This window comes from Ailuropoda melanoleuca, chromosome 10, assembly GCF_002007445.2.
Source record: "Ailuropoda melanoleuca isolate Jingjing chromosome 10, ASM200744v2, whole genome shotgun sequence".
Taxonomy (NCBI): domain Eukaryota; kingdom Metazoa; phylum Chordata; class Mammalia; order Carnivora; family Ursidae; genus Ailuropoda; species Ailuropoda melanoleuca.
The window spans coordinates 10,067,392-10,082,422 of record NC_048227.1 but is presented as its reverse complement, the minus strand read 5'-3'; the positions used below and the strand labels follow the sequence as shown (position 1 = coordinate 10,082,422).

Here is a 15,031-nt window from a genome sequence, read left to right as displayed (position 1 = left end):
AATTAACGTGGTCTTTCCCACATCCCATCACTGACACTGACTCCTGTGCTTCCGTGGTCCACATTTAAATGCCCCTCTGATTATGTTGAGCCCGGATAATGCAGGATAATCTCCTTTTCTGAAGGTCAGCTGATGAGCAAATGTAATTCCGTCTACTTCCTTTAATTGCCCCTTGCCCTATAACGTACAAGATTCACAGGTTTTGGATATCCATGGGGGCCCGTCTGCCTACCACAAATACTAAAAATTGAAGGCCAGCATTAAGTAACCTAGAAACAGATAAGAATAAGGATAAGAACTGTTTTAACTCAACAACAAAAACACAAACTACCCAATTCAAAAATGGCCAAATGGGGGCGCCTGGTTGGCTCATTCAGTGGAACATGTGACTCTTGATCTTGGGGTCGTGAGTTCAAGAGCCACATTGGGCATAGAGCTTACTTTAAAAAAAAAAAAAGAATTTGGGGGGGAACAAGGCTTTTAAAAAATCATATAATGTCCTCATTTTACAACCCCCAACAAAGCCATGCGTCTTGGCAATAATCATCAGTGGCCAGTAAAGCCATTCATAAAACATTGATGGGGACTTTATTGCAAATGGATTTGGTTGACATTTCCTGAACTCACTGGTCCAGACTTCATGTGCCTCCTGACGGGATCCAGAAGGAGGTGCACCTTGGGGATCCTTGCCCCCCCAAAATCAAACCTAAGTGTGAACCAGCCTCTAGTTCCACCCACCAGTTTGCAGGAAACACGGGGGATAGAGGAACATGTGAAGACACCACCGCGAGGACACAGGCAGCAAACTCCAGAATGGAAGGGACGTGACAAGGTGGATTTCTTCATCAAATGATGGCAAGTTAAAAAAGAAATGGAGGGGGCGCCTGGGTGGCGCAGTCGTTAAGCGTCTGCCTTCGGCTCAGGGCGTGATCCCGGTGTTCCGGGATCGAGTCCCACATCAGGCTCCTCGGCTGGGATCCTGCTTCTTCCTCTCCCACTCCCTTGCTGTGTTTCCTCTCTCGCTGGCTGTCTCTCTGTCACATAAATAAATAAAATATTTAAAAAAAAAATAAAAAAATAAAAAAGAAATGGAGAGAAACCTGTTTTATAGTAAAAGACGTTTTAGATATTTCAGCCTAATGCAGCGTGTGGGCTCTGTCGGGATCCTGATTTGAACGAACCAGCCACAGAAAGACATTTATGGCTTCCTGTGGAATGCCAGGTGCTGGGCAGGAGTGCTGGAATTGGAAAGCCATCCTTTTGTAACCATTATAATAAAAGATTGAATCAAGCAGAAGTCACCATGGGATGCGGCATCTAGAGAGAAATCTAGAAAAGGAGTGGAATACTTACACAACCTTAACGTTTCTCCCCACAGGCTGCTTGTTAGTTGCGAGAGGGAGGAAAAAAAGGGTAATTATCCAGTGGAGAAAGCAAGCAACACCCTGACTGAGCGATCAAGGTGCACATCACCAGTGAGGGGCCGGTGGACACCGCCTTAGAGCGTTCAGGCTGCTAAAACAGAATACCATAGACCGGGGGGGTTATAAGCAACAGAAATGTATTCCTCACTGCTCCGGAGGCCGGGAAGTCTAAGACCAAGGTGCTGGCAGTCTGGCGAGGACCCCCGTCCTGGTTCATAGATGACCCTCTTCTCACTGTGTCCTCACATGGTGAAAGGGGCAAGGAAGCGCTTTTTTTTTTCTTCTTTTTTTTTTTTTAGATTTTATTTTTAGGGGCGCCTGGGTGGCTCAGTCGTTAAGCGTCTGCCTTCAGCTCAGGGCGTGATCCTGGAGTCCTGGGATCGAGCCCCACATCAGGCTCCTCTGCTGGGAGCCTGCTTCTTCCTCACCCACTCCCCTTGCCTGTGTTCCCTCTCTCGCTGGCTGTCTTTCTCTCTGTCAAATAAATAAATAAAATCTTAAAAAAAAAAAAGGCTTTATTTTTAAGTAATCTCTATACCCAACATGGGACTTGAACTCACAACCCTGAGATCAAGAGACACCTACTCCACTCACCGAGCCAGCCAGGCGCCCCAGGAAAACCTCTCTTCTTATAAAATGGACGTGCCATAAAAATCAGACTATACAATTGTTCCAGGTTAAATGAAAAGAAAGAGAAGTGAGAACAAAAAAAGCAATGCCTCATCCCAAACTGGATCCCACACCGGAGGAGGGAAAGCTATAAAGAAGGGTTCAGAGGTGAAGGGCCATGGTCTATGTAACTTTCCTCAGATGGGTCAGAGAAAGAGAAAAGGACGTCTGCGTACATACATGGATCTGTCTACATAGGAAGATGGGGGCGGGGGGGGCAAAAATTGAATATGATCAAGGGAAACAGTAAACCGTTAACTATCATCTGAGTAGAGGCTATGTAGCTCCTCTTTGCACTATATTCTTCTTGTGACTTTTCTGTAAGTGTGAAACTATGTCCAAATATGACATTTAAAAAAAAAAAAGATGTTTACGAGACCGTTGAAATTTGCAGTGACTAGATATGAGCTGATGATAAGAAGTGTTGTTAATTTGGGGGGAATCGGGATGTGGTGAAGGTGAAGGACGAGAGTCCTGACGTCTTACTTGCAACGCGCGGTCTGCGCACCCCACCCCCGCCAGACCTGGAATTGACTTGCACAACCCGTGCAGGTGGGGGGAGGGGGGCGCGCAGGAAAACAGGATACGGAGCTGGTGGCTGTTGGCCCTGGAGATGGACCCAGGGCATCAGTGTACCATCTCTGCTTTTGTAGGTTTGAAACTTCTCCAAAGCGCAGATAAAACAACAAAGAAAAAGCGTAAAGAAAGAATCGTTTGTGTGAATTTTATATCAAGGACTCAGAGTATTTCTCACATACATTCCTGTGGGGGTCTTGAACTGTTGGCATGGTTTTAAATGAATTCTTGTTTACATAGTGTATTTTGGCCTTTTTTTTTTTAATATATCATTTGCTTCCCTTTCAGAAAGCCAGCATCCCTGTGCGAGCGGCGAAGTAATAGAAATGGAATTACCAATGGAAGGTTAGAGAAGCCAGGCGTTCTAGCCTCTTTTTGGTTTTGCTGTTCGAGTTTACAGTATTTTGCAGAGAACACAGTCTTTTAAACACCCGTGACACATGTTTGAAAATGAGGCGGCTTCTCAGCCTGCCTTCTTAGAAAACCAGCCGAGTCTTAGCGCTAAAAGATGGCCTTAAGAACTCTGTCAGGCCTCCTATTCCGATCTGTGAGTGATTCTGCTTAAAGCACCCGGATTAGAAGTTGTGTGTTAAGAAAACTTTACACCTCTGCGATTTGTTGCTTTTTTCCATTTTGTCTTCTTGATGGGCATACCAAAATTTTTTTTATTTCTTTTTTTTTTTTAATTTTAAGTAAACTCTACACCACACATGGGGCTCGAACTCATGACCCCGACATCAAGAGTTGCACACTCCACTGAGAGCCAGCCAGGTGCCCCCCAAACTTCTTTTGACCAGAGTTGAAAAGTATTTCAGGAAATTCTTTTTTTTTAAGTATTTATTTGAAAGAGCAGGAGTGGGGGGCGTGGGGGCAGAAGAAGAGTGAGAAGCAGGCTCCCCGCTGAGCAGGTAGCCGGAGGATATGGGGCTCGATCCCAGGACCCTGGGATCATGACCTGAGCCAAAGGCAGATGCTTAATCGACTGAGCCACCCAGGTGCCCCTAGGAAATTCTCGAATCAGAAGTAAAATTTGATAGTACTCCCCTCCCTGTGTGTATAAATCTTGAGTATCGTGGGTAACGCCTGAATTCTTAAAATGGTTTATGCATGTCCAAGGTGAAATTAATAACGGAAATTTCCTCCCCCAACCTAGAGGCATGGGATACCTTTGTCAGTTCACAGGCAAGAAGACCTTGCTTTTAGGAGTCAGATGTCTGTCTTGGTTCCAAAAGGATTTGTATTTTTCTCTAAGTCAGAGGCATTCTCGAAGGAGCTAACATGTGGTCATTTTTAATAGCTCCTGTGAGTTGGGGGCTTCTGGGGTTCTGTATCGTGGGGGACATTTCCAATGGCTCCCTGAACTATTTGGTTCAATTCTCTGACCTAAAAGAGGCTCGATAGATTTTGCCAGAGAACATACTACGTTCCGGTCCAGTGTTAGGATCGTTCGTTCACTCACAGAATTAATCGTCTTAAACTTAATTGCTTTAAACCAGGAAGACAAGTCCCTTCTGTCATTATTCCTCTTCCATATATTTTTCTAAATTATACATTTTTTTTAAACTGTGGTTTAAAAAACACACCACAGGGGCACCTAGGTGGCTCAGTCGGTTAAGCATCTGCCTTTGGCTCAGATCATGATCTCAAGGTCCTGGGATCGAGCCCTGCATCCCGGTGTGACCGCCTCCCCTGCCAGGGGGGTTCATCAGTGTCATGACGTGTGGCAGGATTCAGCCATTTATTTTTCGTGGCTTTTTCCTCAACCCCATCTCTGACCTTCTCTGGATGTTGGGAAGGACAGTGATTTCAAATTCAGTTTAAATCGGTTCCTCCCTCACATCATTTTCCTTCCCTTTGTTGAAGCCCCTTGAGACATTGTTCTGTGGGGGAGCCCGGCCGGCTCAGTCAGTGGAACACACGACTCTCGATCTCAGGGTCATGAGTTCAAGCACCACATTGGGCGTGGAGCCTACTTAAAATAAAAATAAATAAAAAATAAAAATGGAAAAGACATTGTTCTGTTTTTTTTTTTAATGGATAGAATGTATTTAGGAAGAGGAAGACCTACATGGAAATCCAGGTAGAGCTGGTGTGAAGTGAGAGTCGGAAAGATGTCACTGGTTGTTGGTCTTTGAAGTACCTCATTTCTGAAGAGATTTTTTTTTTCAAGTTTACTTATTTATTTTTTTAGTCATCTCTACACCCAATGTGGGGCTCGAACTCACAATCCCGAGATCAAGAGTCACATGCTCCACTGACTGAGCCCGCCAGACGCCCCCAAGAGATTTCTGTTATTACGGTACGGCGGGAAGTCTATTTCTGATACAGTGGAATTAGTTTGATTTTTTTTTTTTTTTTTTTTTTTTTTTTTTTTTGGTAAACTTGTTCTGTTGACGTAATCACAGATTCTCAAGAAACTACAAGAACAGAGAGGTCTGGTGTGACTTCACCCATTTTTCCCCCCAGACGTTACGTCTTACGTTAGGATAGTCCAATATCCAACAGCTGGTTGCTTTAGAGTGTTTCTTCCTCTACGAACAATTAATGGAAGCTTTCTAAAATGAGCCAGAGTTAGGTGAGATCGTCCAGCCAGACTTGTGTCTGTGTGTCATAAATCTGGCAAACCAGAAAAATCGATTGTGCCTCTGGTGTTATAATAGACTGAATCCTGGGGGGTGGCTGGCAGGGGAACCGTCCCCCAAAGCACCCGGCTTTCTTTCATCCGAGGGATTTCTAATGACAGCAAGAAAATGCTTATGAGCATAGGAATTCCATCACCTCAAATGGGAGCATATCTGTGTCCACTAATGTGGGTAACTGGGTACTGTTTCCTAATATCTGAGAGTTTTTTGCCTCCCCTTATCCCTTATAAGGTTACCCTTTCTGGCCCTATGATCCCTCTTAAAGTTAAAATTACCTTGACATTTAGGGACGCTTGGCTGGCTCAGTCAAAAGAGCGTGAGGACCTTGATCTTGGAGTCAGGAGTTCAAGCCCCACGTTGGGTATAGAGATTATTACAAAATAATAATAATAATAAATAAAAATAAATATTTAGGTCTCTCATCCATTTTGAGTTTATCTTTGTGGATGGTGTATGGGAAAGGTCCAGTTTCATTCTTCTGCATGTGGCTATCCAGTTTTCCCAACGCCATTTGTTGAAGAGACTGTTTTTTCCATTGGATATTCTTTCCTGCTTTGTCAAAGATTAGTTGACCACCGAGTTGAGGGTCCATCTCTAGGTTCTCTATTCTGTTCAGGGATCTATGTGTCTGTTTTTGTGTCAGTCCCATGCTGTCTTGATGACTCCAGCTTTGTCGTAGAGCTTGAAGTCCAGAATTGTGATGCCACCACCTTTTTTTTTTTTTTTTTTTTCAATATTCCTCTAGAGGGGATTATGCTGAGCGAAATACATCAATCAGAGAAAGACAATTATCATATGAGGAATATAAGAAATGGCGCAGAGGATCATAGGGGAAGGGAGGGAAGACTGAATGGGGAGAAATCAGAGGGGAGACAAACCATGACAGACTGTTGACTCTAGGAAACAAACTGAGGGTTGCTGGAGGGGAAGGGGGTGGGCGACGGGGCCACCGGGTGGTGGGCGTTAAGGAGGGCATGTGATGTGAGGAACACTGGGTGTTACACACAACTCATGAATCACCGACCTCTGCCTCTGAAACTAAGGACGTACTACATGTTGGCCAATTGAACTAAAATTTTTTTAAAAAGTAAATGAATTTATTTATTTATTTTTTTTTTAAAGATTTTTTTTATTTATTTATTCGACAGAGATAGAGACAGCCAGCGAGAGAGGGAACACAAGCAGGGGGAGTGGGAGAGGAAGAAGCAGGCTCATAGCGGAAGAGCCTGATGTGGGGGCTCGATCCCACAATGCCGGGATCACGCCCTGAGCCGAAGGCAGACGCTTAACCACTGTGCCACCCAGGCGCCCCAAAAAAGTAAATGAATTTAAAAATTTAAAAATAATCAGATTCCTTTCACATGTGTACTTTCACGTGTGTTGAGCATGAGATGTGTTTAAAGAGCCAGGCTGGGCCGCTGTTTGGATGCAGGAGCAGTGAGAGTTTGGAATGTGAGAATACATAATAACGAATGTCATTTTAGAAATTTTTTTTTCAAGATTCCACTCTGCGCGTCCCTTCAGAAACGAGTGAGGACCCCGAAGCTGAGGTGAAAATTGAAGGTTAGTTGGTGAAAGCCTCGTCAGAGTGACGCTGCTGAGTGTGGCTTTCATTTCTTCTTAACAGGTTATTGTGGGGAAAAGATTGAGACCGGCGTCGGGTGTGTGTGTGTGTGTGTGTGTGTGTGTGTATGGGGGTGTGGGTAGGAGTGTATGGGTATATACATGTCTGTGTGTGTGTGTGTATGGGGGGCTCGGGGGGTCGGGGCATATGTGGTGTGTATGTGTGTGTATGGGGGGTGTGTGAGAGTGTATGGGTATATATGTGTCTGTGTGTGTGTGTCTATGAGGGCCTCGGGGTGGGGGTGTATGTGTGTATGGGGGTGTGGGTGGGAGTATATGGGTATATACGTGTCTGTGTCTGTGTGTGTATGTGTATTTGTGTGTGTGTGTGTGTGCGTGCGTGTGCAGATCAGCACTGGCCAGGGACCAGACTGTGCCCCGTCCCAAGGGAAGGAAGAAAGAAGGTTGATGGAGGTGGGGAGGGCTGCCTTCCCTCAGAAGCACATTCCACTGGTATATAGAGAGTTCACAGATAACAACTGATCGGGTCTAGAAGCCATGAACTCCGTTTAACTGCAGGGATCTAAAGGAAGCCAAGTTCAAAGTGTGGTTTTAAAAAGATTTATTTATTTTTTTTTTTTAAAGATTTTATTTATTTACTTGACAGAGATAGAGACAGCCAGTGAGAGAGGGAACACAAGCAGGGAAAGTGGGAGAGGAAGAAGCAGGCTCACAGCACAGGAGCCTGATGTGGGGCTCGATCCCATAACGCCGGGATCACGCCCTGAGCCGAAGGCAGACGCTTAACCGCGGTGCCACCCAGGCGCCCCTAAAAAGATTTATTTTTTAAGATCCACTACGTAAGACCATTTTCTTTAAAAGACTGACAAACGGATGTGTAATCTGTTTGGTTTTTGTTTGGATGTCTGTTTAAAAACCACATCTGATAGTTACAAACATATTCTAAGGATATTCTTTACAATTAAAAGGTTTTTAAAACGTTTTTTGCTTTTCATAAAAATGAATGACACCATTGATCCTGGAATGTGTGCATCTTGAGCCCATTTAGTTAAAAAAAATGTGCCGATTTTCTTTCATTGTGATCCACTTGGTTATCTGCTAAGAAATCTTTTCTTTTTTATAAGATTTTATTTGAGAGAGAGAGAGAAACACAAGCAGGGAGGAGAGGCAGAGGGAGAGGGAGCAGACCCCCCACTGAGCAGGGAGCCCAGTTCGGGGCTCGATTCCAGGACCCTGGGATCATGACCTGAGCCGAAGCAGACACTTAACTGACTGAGCCACCCAGGCGCCCTGCTAAGAAATATTTATTTATTTATTTATTTAGAGATTTATTTCCTTATTTTAGAGAGCATGCAGGGCAGAGGGGGAGAGGGAGATGGAGAGAGTCTTAAGCAGACTCTGCACTACCCGACTTCCTACAGCCAATTGTTTTCTTTTTTTTTTTTTAAGATTTTTTTTTATTTTTTATTTATTTGACAGAGATAGACACAGCCAGCAAGAGAGGGAACATAAGCAGGGGGAGTGGGAGAGGAAGAAGCAGGCTCCTAGCCGAGGAGCCTGATGTGGGGCTCGATCCCACAACGCCGGGATCACGCCCTGAGCCAAAGGCAGACGCTTAACCGCTGTGCCACCCAGGCGCCCCTACAGCCAATTGTTTTCTGCAGCTTTAAAAGTTGAGTCTGTGCCTCTGATCAGAGTGGCACACGGACATTTTTAGAGGAGAATTAACCGAATTTTCTTTAAGTTCTAAATTTCAGTTTCTCTTTTTAGAAAACATAAATTCATCCAGTATTACAGATTCTGCAGCAGGTGTTGAAGATCTTAACATCGTTCAGGTGACCATTCCAGGTATGGAAGTCTAACTGGCATTATCATAATTGCCTTTATATTTTTCTTTTTGTTCTATTTTAACCATTTTATGACATGGGTCGTAAACCCTTGGAACTTTTTTTTTGCTTAGTTCACCCTTTCAACTAAGGAATGACAATTCAGGAATATATAATACACTACAGATTGTCAGACACTGAATATCTTGCTTATATTAGGCATCGTTTATCAGATATATTGCGTCTCACAGCCACGCCTTGGCATTACCTGGAAAATACACGTCGGGGCAGGCAACTCCAAGCACCAGCTACCGTTGAGTAGGAATTGGTCACAGAGGTGGAATTTATTTGCTGCCCGTCAGGCAGTCTTTTCTGAATATGTGTATGTAAAATATATCCGGAGAGATACAAAAGAATATGATAACATAGTTTCTCCAAGGAAGGAAACAGAGCTGAGACAGGGATGGGAGAGAGACGTTTCACCGTATGCTGTTCTATGTCTTGTGAATTTTGAACCACATACTTGCTTTGGTTATTCAAAATTAAATACGATAAAAATGTCAAAAAATATTCCCTTCTAATCCTGGTACATCTTATTCCATTTACTTGTCATATTGCATTGACTAGGATTGCTATTATAATGTTGAAGAGTAGAGGTGAACGTGGACATCCTGGTCCTGCATAATGTTCAAAATGTTCCCTGAGTTAGTATGGAGTGTGTTTACATGGATTTATAATTTGGGAAATTCTCTATCCTCTATAATGGCTTCTATTTACACATTTCCAGAAAACTAAACTGAATGATAAGCCGCATAAAAGTGCTTTTTTTGTATGCTGTCAGGCACTTCCTCCAACAGCTTTTTTGGGGGCTAATATATCAATAACTCTAGTTTGCTTGATTGTCTAATTACTTTTAGATAACGAGAAGGAAAGATTATCCAGCATTGAAAAGATAAAACAACTAAGAGAACAAGTCAATGACCTCTTTAGCCGAAAATTTGGTAAGTTTTTATATTGTGATGTATCCAAAATGTATATATTTGAGGTATTTCTTTTTAATGGAATACTTTATCAATCTTTCTGGGGGTGCCTGGCTGGCTCAGTCAGAAGAACGTGCAACTCTTGATCTAGGGATCGTGAGTTCGAGTCCCCTGTTGGGTGTAGAGCTTACTAAAAAAATTTTTTTAATAAAATAAATATATTTTTAAAAAGAAATTGATCTTTCTGGGAAGGAGCTATGATCAAAATCAGTGTGTATTTTTCCGAAACAGCTTTTACATGGACGCACTAATCGCAATAATAATATCTATCTTTGATTTACTGAGTTCTTACCCTGGCTGAGCAGTGCTTTCAGCAGTCACATGTGATTCATTATTTAATCTTCATAAAACCCTTTCTCAGGTAGATGCTAGGATCGTTTCTCCTTCACGGAGAGAGAAATTGAATCTGTTGTACTGACTGTTGCCAATGTCAAAATCAGTAAAATTGTCCATGAAGTAATAATGGCCGATTGCCGACGTTGTCACTGGACAGGAAGGATTTTAACATCTCGGCACTAAAGACAGAGCATGGTGTGGGAAAAGTAAGTGACACACTTAAGTGGTCTCCTTACAGGTGAAGCCATCGGGGTGGATTTCCCTGTGAAAGTCCCCTACAGGAAGATCACGTTCAACCCTGGCTGTGTGGTCATCGACGGCATGCCCCCGGGGGTGGTCTTCAAAGCCCCCGGTTACCTGGAAATCAGCTCCATGAGGAGGATCTTGGATGCCGCAGAATTTATCAAATTCACAGTCATTAGGTAGGTGAGCGTTCCCTGCTTGGTCATGACAATGAATCTGAAGGTTGCCACTTGATCGAAGTGGGCAGGGGGGCGGCACTGGGATTGTTTTTTACCCCAGGAGGTGGGCGGGGCAGGGGGGAGGTGGCTCTGAAGCCAAGCGCTGTGCCGAGCTGCCTCTCACACTCATTGGCTCGTATTCCGCTGCTGGGAGCTGGGTGTCTGCGGACAGACGAACTTTGTTGCATTCACCCTATCTCTTTCTCTTTAGACCCCTTCCGGGACTGGAGCTTAGCAACGGTGAGTATCCCAGGTGGGTGGTGAGAAGGGCGTCCCAGCACCCGCTGTGCGGTGCCGAATGTCCCAGCAGGCACTCACCACGGGGGGCCTTGCTACTTGAGCCTTAGAGCAAAGCAGGTGCTCATTAGATGCTGTTTATTTGTCCTGCTGGTTATAAAGTCCTTTAATTCCGGAGCTTCCCCAGGCTTTTCTTCTCATGCGACGGTTTGCTGGAGCTCCCTGGCACACTCGCACTGGGGAGCCCTTTATGGTGGGGGGCTAGTAGCATTATACCAGACTAGCCCAGCTCAATGGGTAAATAGCCCCTGCCCGGTACCCCAGCTCCATCCCCCAGGATTCCGCCCTCTGCCCAGATCTTCCCACGGTTCAGAGCCAAAAGGGGTGCCACCTGGCACAGAGGGGGCTCCCAGGACCCCCCCCCTCCAGTGCTGAGGTCAACGTCTGTGCTAACTGAGCAAAGCCCCCTCCACTGTGCCTGTTCGATATTCTGCTTCTGCGCGTGGCCCGGAGTCCTTGCTGGCAAGTCCGGAGCATCCTGTGGGATGAGTGATGGGATGTGGAGCTGTTCTCAGGATTCGGAGCTGCTAGGGAACCGCCTCAGCTCAAGTTGGGAAAACGAAAATATTCTTTGAAAATGCCCGATTGTTATTCCTCCACTCATCTTGTTGCTGAATGGGTTTTTTTTACTTTTGTAGCTTTTTGGAGGCAAGATTTGCGTCCCGTAAAATTCGCTCGTGTGAAGTATACACGTCAGTCATTTTTAGTAAATTTACAGAGTTATGCAGACTGTCACCACAATCTCACATTAGGACATTTCTGTCACCCCCCCCAAAGATCCCGCCTACCCATTTTTCCATCACTTCCCGTTCCCGCCCCCAGCCCCAGGCAACCACTGAATTGACTTTCTTTCTTGTCTCTGCGCACGTTTTCTTAAAGTGAATCTTTAGACCTGTGTTCTCTCCAAGGAGAGCTCACCTGCTTGGTGGCCAGATTTCTTTAAATTTAAAACGAGTAAGTTCTGTGCGGTTCCGTGGCTGTGACCAAGGGCCCTTGCGACCCACAGCAGGTAAAGCACACACCTTCTGGGGTCGTCCCCGTCTCTGTTACTTCAAAGTTCTCTTGAGACACAAATGAAAAAACAGACAAATGGGAACAGTCCTATGAGAACATTAAGCCCCGGCAACGCGTCATTGTGTGTGTGTGGGGGGGGGAAAGGACTGCAGTAAAAAATTAAATTTAATAAATAAATAAAAATGGGAATGTGTGGCCAACATTGAAAAGCCAGGGATGTTTTCAAGAAAAAGAAAAGAAAGAAAAGCCAGGGATGTTTTCATGAAAGTCGATTTTTTTTTTAAGATTTTATTTATTTATTTGACACAGAGAGTGTCAGCGAGAGAGGGAACACAGGCAGGGGGAGTGGGAGAGGGAGAAGCAGGCTTCCCGCTGAGCAGGGAGCCCGATGTGGGGCTCAATCCCAGAACGCTGGGATCATGACCTGAGCCGAAGGCAGACGCTTAACGACTGAGCCACCCAGGCGCCCCATGAAAGTCGATTTTGGGGAGCCAGGGGCACCTGGCTGGCTCAGTGGGTAGAGCGTATGACTCTTGATCTCGGGATCATGAGTTTGAGCCCCACATGTGGTGTAGAGTTTGCTTTAAAAAAAAAAAGTGGATTTTGAAGTTCTCTTGGGATCTACCTGCGAGTGTCCTGGGAGCGAGATGTTCTGGCCACAGATCCCGTCTTCCCTCCAGCAGCAGTTTGCTGGAGCTGAGAGTCAACTGTCCCTCTCCGCAGGGGCAGATTAACCATACCCCCCCAGCTGCTTTACCCCTGACGATTATCATCCTGTTTTTGCTGTCGTTTTTCGTATAGTAGAGTTAAGAGGAAAAGTGAAATATTTTTTGTCTCCATGTCTCTATCAAAAGTGGGAAAAAGAAAGATAGACCAGGAGGGCCGCATCTTTCAAGAGAAGTGGGAGAGAGCGTATTTCTTCGTGGAAGTGCAGAATATTCCTACGTGTTTAATATGCAAGCAGAGTATGTCTGTGTCCAAAGAGTACAACCTCCGTCGTCATTATCAAACGAACCACAGTAAGCACTATGACCAATATACCGAGAAGATGCGGGACGAGAAACTGCACGAGCTGAAGAAAGGGCTCAGAAAGTACCTCTTGGGGTCATCCGAAATCGTGGGTCCAGAGCAGAAACAGGTGTTTGCAAATGCGAACCCAAACGAAACTGCTGTTGTGCAGCCCATAGAAGATGTGGCCGGGAACTTATGGGAGAAGTTACGTGAAAAAATCAAGTCATTCATGGCATACTCTATTGCAATCGATGAGATCACGGATATCAACAATACCACCCAGCTGGCCATATTCATCCGCGGCGTTGATGAGAATTTCGATGTGTCGGAAGAGCTCTTGGATACAGTGCCCATGACAGGTACGAAATCTGGCAACGAGATATTTTTGCGTGTCGAGAAAAGTCTGAAGAAGTTTAATATCGACTGGTCAAAACTGGTCAGCGTGGCCTCTACGGGCACCCCCGCAATGGTAGATGTGAACGACGGACTGGTTACAAAACTGAAGTCCAAGGTGGCCATGGTTTGCAAGGACTCGGATCTGAAGTCAGTTTGTTGCATCATTCACCCGGAATCGCTTTGTGCGCAGAAGTTGAAGATGGACCACGTCATGAGTGTGGTGGTTAACTCCGTGAACTGGATATGTTCCCGTGGACTGAACCACAGCGAGTTCACCACTTTGCTGTATGAACTGGACAGCCAATATGGCAGCCTGCTGTACTACACTGAAATTAAGTGGCTCAGTCGCGGGCTGGTGCTCAAGAGATTTTTTGAATCGTTGGAAGACATTGATTCCTTCATGTCGTCCAGAGGAAAGCCCCTGCCTCAACTGAGCTCTCAAGATTGGATCAAAGACTTGGCCTTCTTGGTAGATATGACAATGCATCTGAACACTTTGAACATCTCGCTCCAAGGACACTCGCAGGTGGTCACGCAGATGTATGACCTGATCCGGGCGTTCCTAGCCAAACTGTGCCTTTGGGAAACTCACCTGGCGAGGAATAACCTGGCCCACTTTCCCACTCTGAGGTCGGTTTCCAGAAATGAAAGCGATGGTCTGAACTACATTCCCAAAATCGTGGAACTGAAGACCGAGTTCCAGAAGAGGCTGTCTGATTTCAAACTCTATGAAAGTGAACTGACCCTGTTCAGCTCCCCTTTCTCCGTGAAGATCGAGAGCGTGCACGAGGCCCTCCAGATGGAGGTCATCGACCTGCAGTGCAACACGGTGCTAAAGACGAAATATGACAAGGTCGGGGTCCCCGAGTTCTACAAATACCTGTGGAGTAGCTATCCGAAGTACAGAAGCCACTGCGCCAGGATTCTCTCCATGTTCGGGAGCACCTACATTTGCGAGCAGCTGTTTTCCATCATGAAACTGAGCAAGACGAAATACTGCTCACAGTTAAAGGACTCGGAGTGGGATTCCGTGCTCCACATCGCCACGTGACTTAGGACACGTCTCCAGCCGTGCCCCACCAGGGGGCGCAAGACTAGAATCCCCTGGGGCCCAGGGATTTCGAGATGAGAAGACGAGTGATAACCTCTGTTTTCCAGTTTTTTCCGCTTTGACTCGGAAACGTCACTTGCAGCATCCTACCCGTTTGTATGACGTTTTACGCCTCATCGTAGTGCAGTAAAGAGCAAGACCGTTTTATTCTATTTCTGGTCATTGCCTTTCTTTGATGGGCAGTAAAGAGCAAGACCGTTTTATTCTATTTCTGGTCATTGCCTTTCTTTGATGGCTGGTGGCCGGCACGCTGAAGTTTTGAATCGTCAACAGGGAAACAGAGAGAGAGGTGTGTGTATTCGTGGGGGAGGGTAAATATACACACATCCAGGTGCCCACTTTCTGCATGGTGTCCCCTGTGATCTAACATGTTTGCAAGCTTGGGGATGGTCCCTAGGAGACACAGTCACCAATGGTAGTACTCCCATGTGAGCTGTCTCTGCCTCCCCGCGGACCCACAAAGGTAGGAGTTCAAAATGGAAAACCCCAGATAACAAGAGGGGCTTTCAAAGGCCAAGGAAGCTGAGGTTTGGAGGGGGTTTTGTTTGGGGGTGGGTTTTTTTTGGTAAACTTTATTTTGAGGGGCGTCCTGGCTGGCTCAGTCAGTAGAACATGCGACTCTTGATCTCTGGGTGGTGAGTTCG

General features: G+C 45.5%; 1 protein-coding gene across 1 annotated transcript in view; it reads left to right on the top strand.

The window, feature by feature from the left end:
* Positions 1-14,539, top strand: part of LOC100472183 (general transcription factor II-I repeat domain-containing protein 2) — a 36,613-nt gene extending 22,074 nt beyond the window's left edge. Inside the window, exons 10-16 of the mRNA XM_002920079.4 lie at positions 2,958-3,014; positions 6,812-6,874; positions 8,666-8,743; positions 9,639-9,722; positions 10,336-10,519; positions 10,770-10,798; positions 12,724-14,539. Of these exons, the coding sequence (XP_002920125.2) occupies positions 2,958-3,014; positions 6,812-6,874; positions 8,666-8,743; positions 9,639-9,722; positions 10,336-10,519; positions 10,770-10,798; positions 12,724-14,327 (2,099 nt within the window). The 3' untranslated portion in view covers positions 14,328-14,539. The remainder of the gene's footprint in view (positions 1-2,957; positions 3,015-6,811; positions 6,875-8,665; positions 8,744-9,638; positions 9,723-10,335; positions 10,520-10,769; positions 10,799-12,723) is intronic.
* Positions 14,540-15,031: the final 492 nt, after the last annotated feature.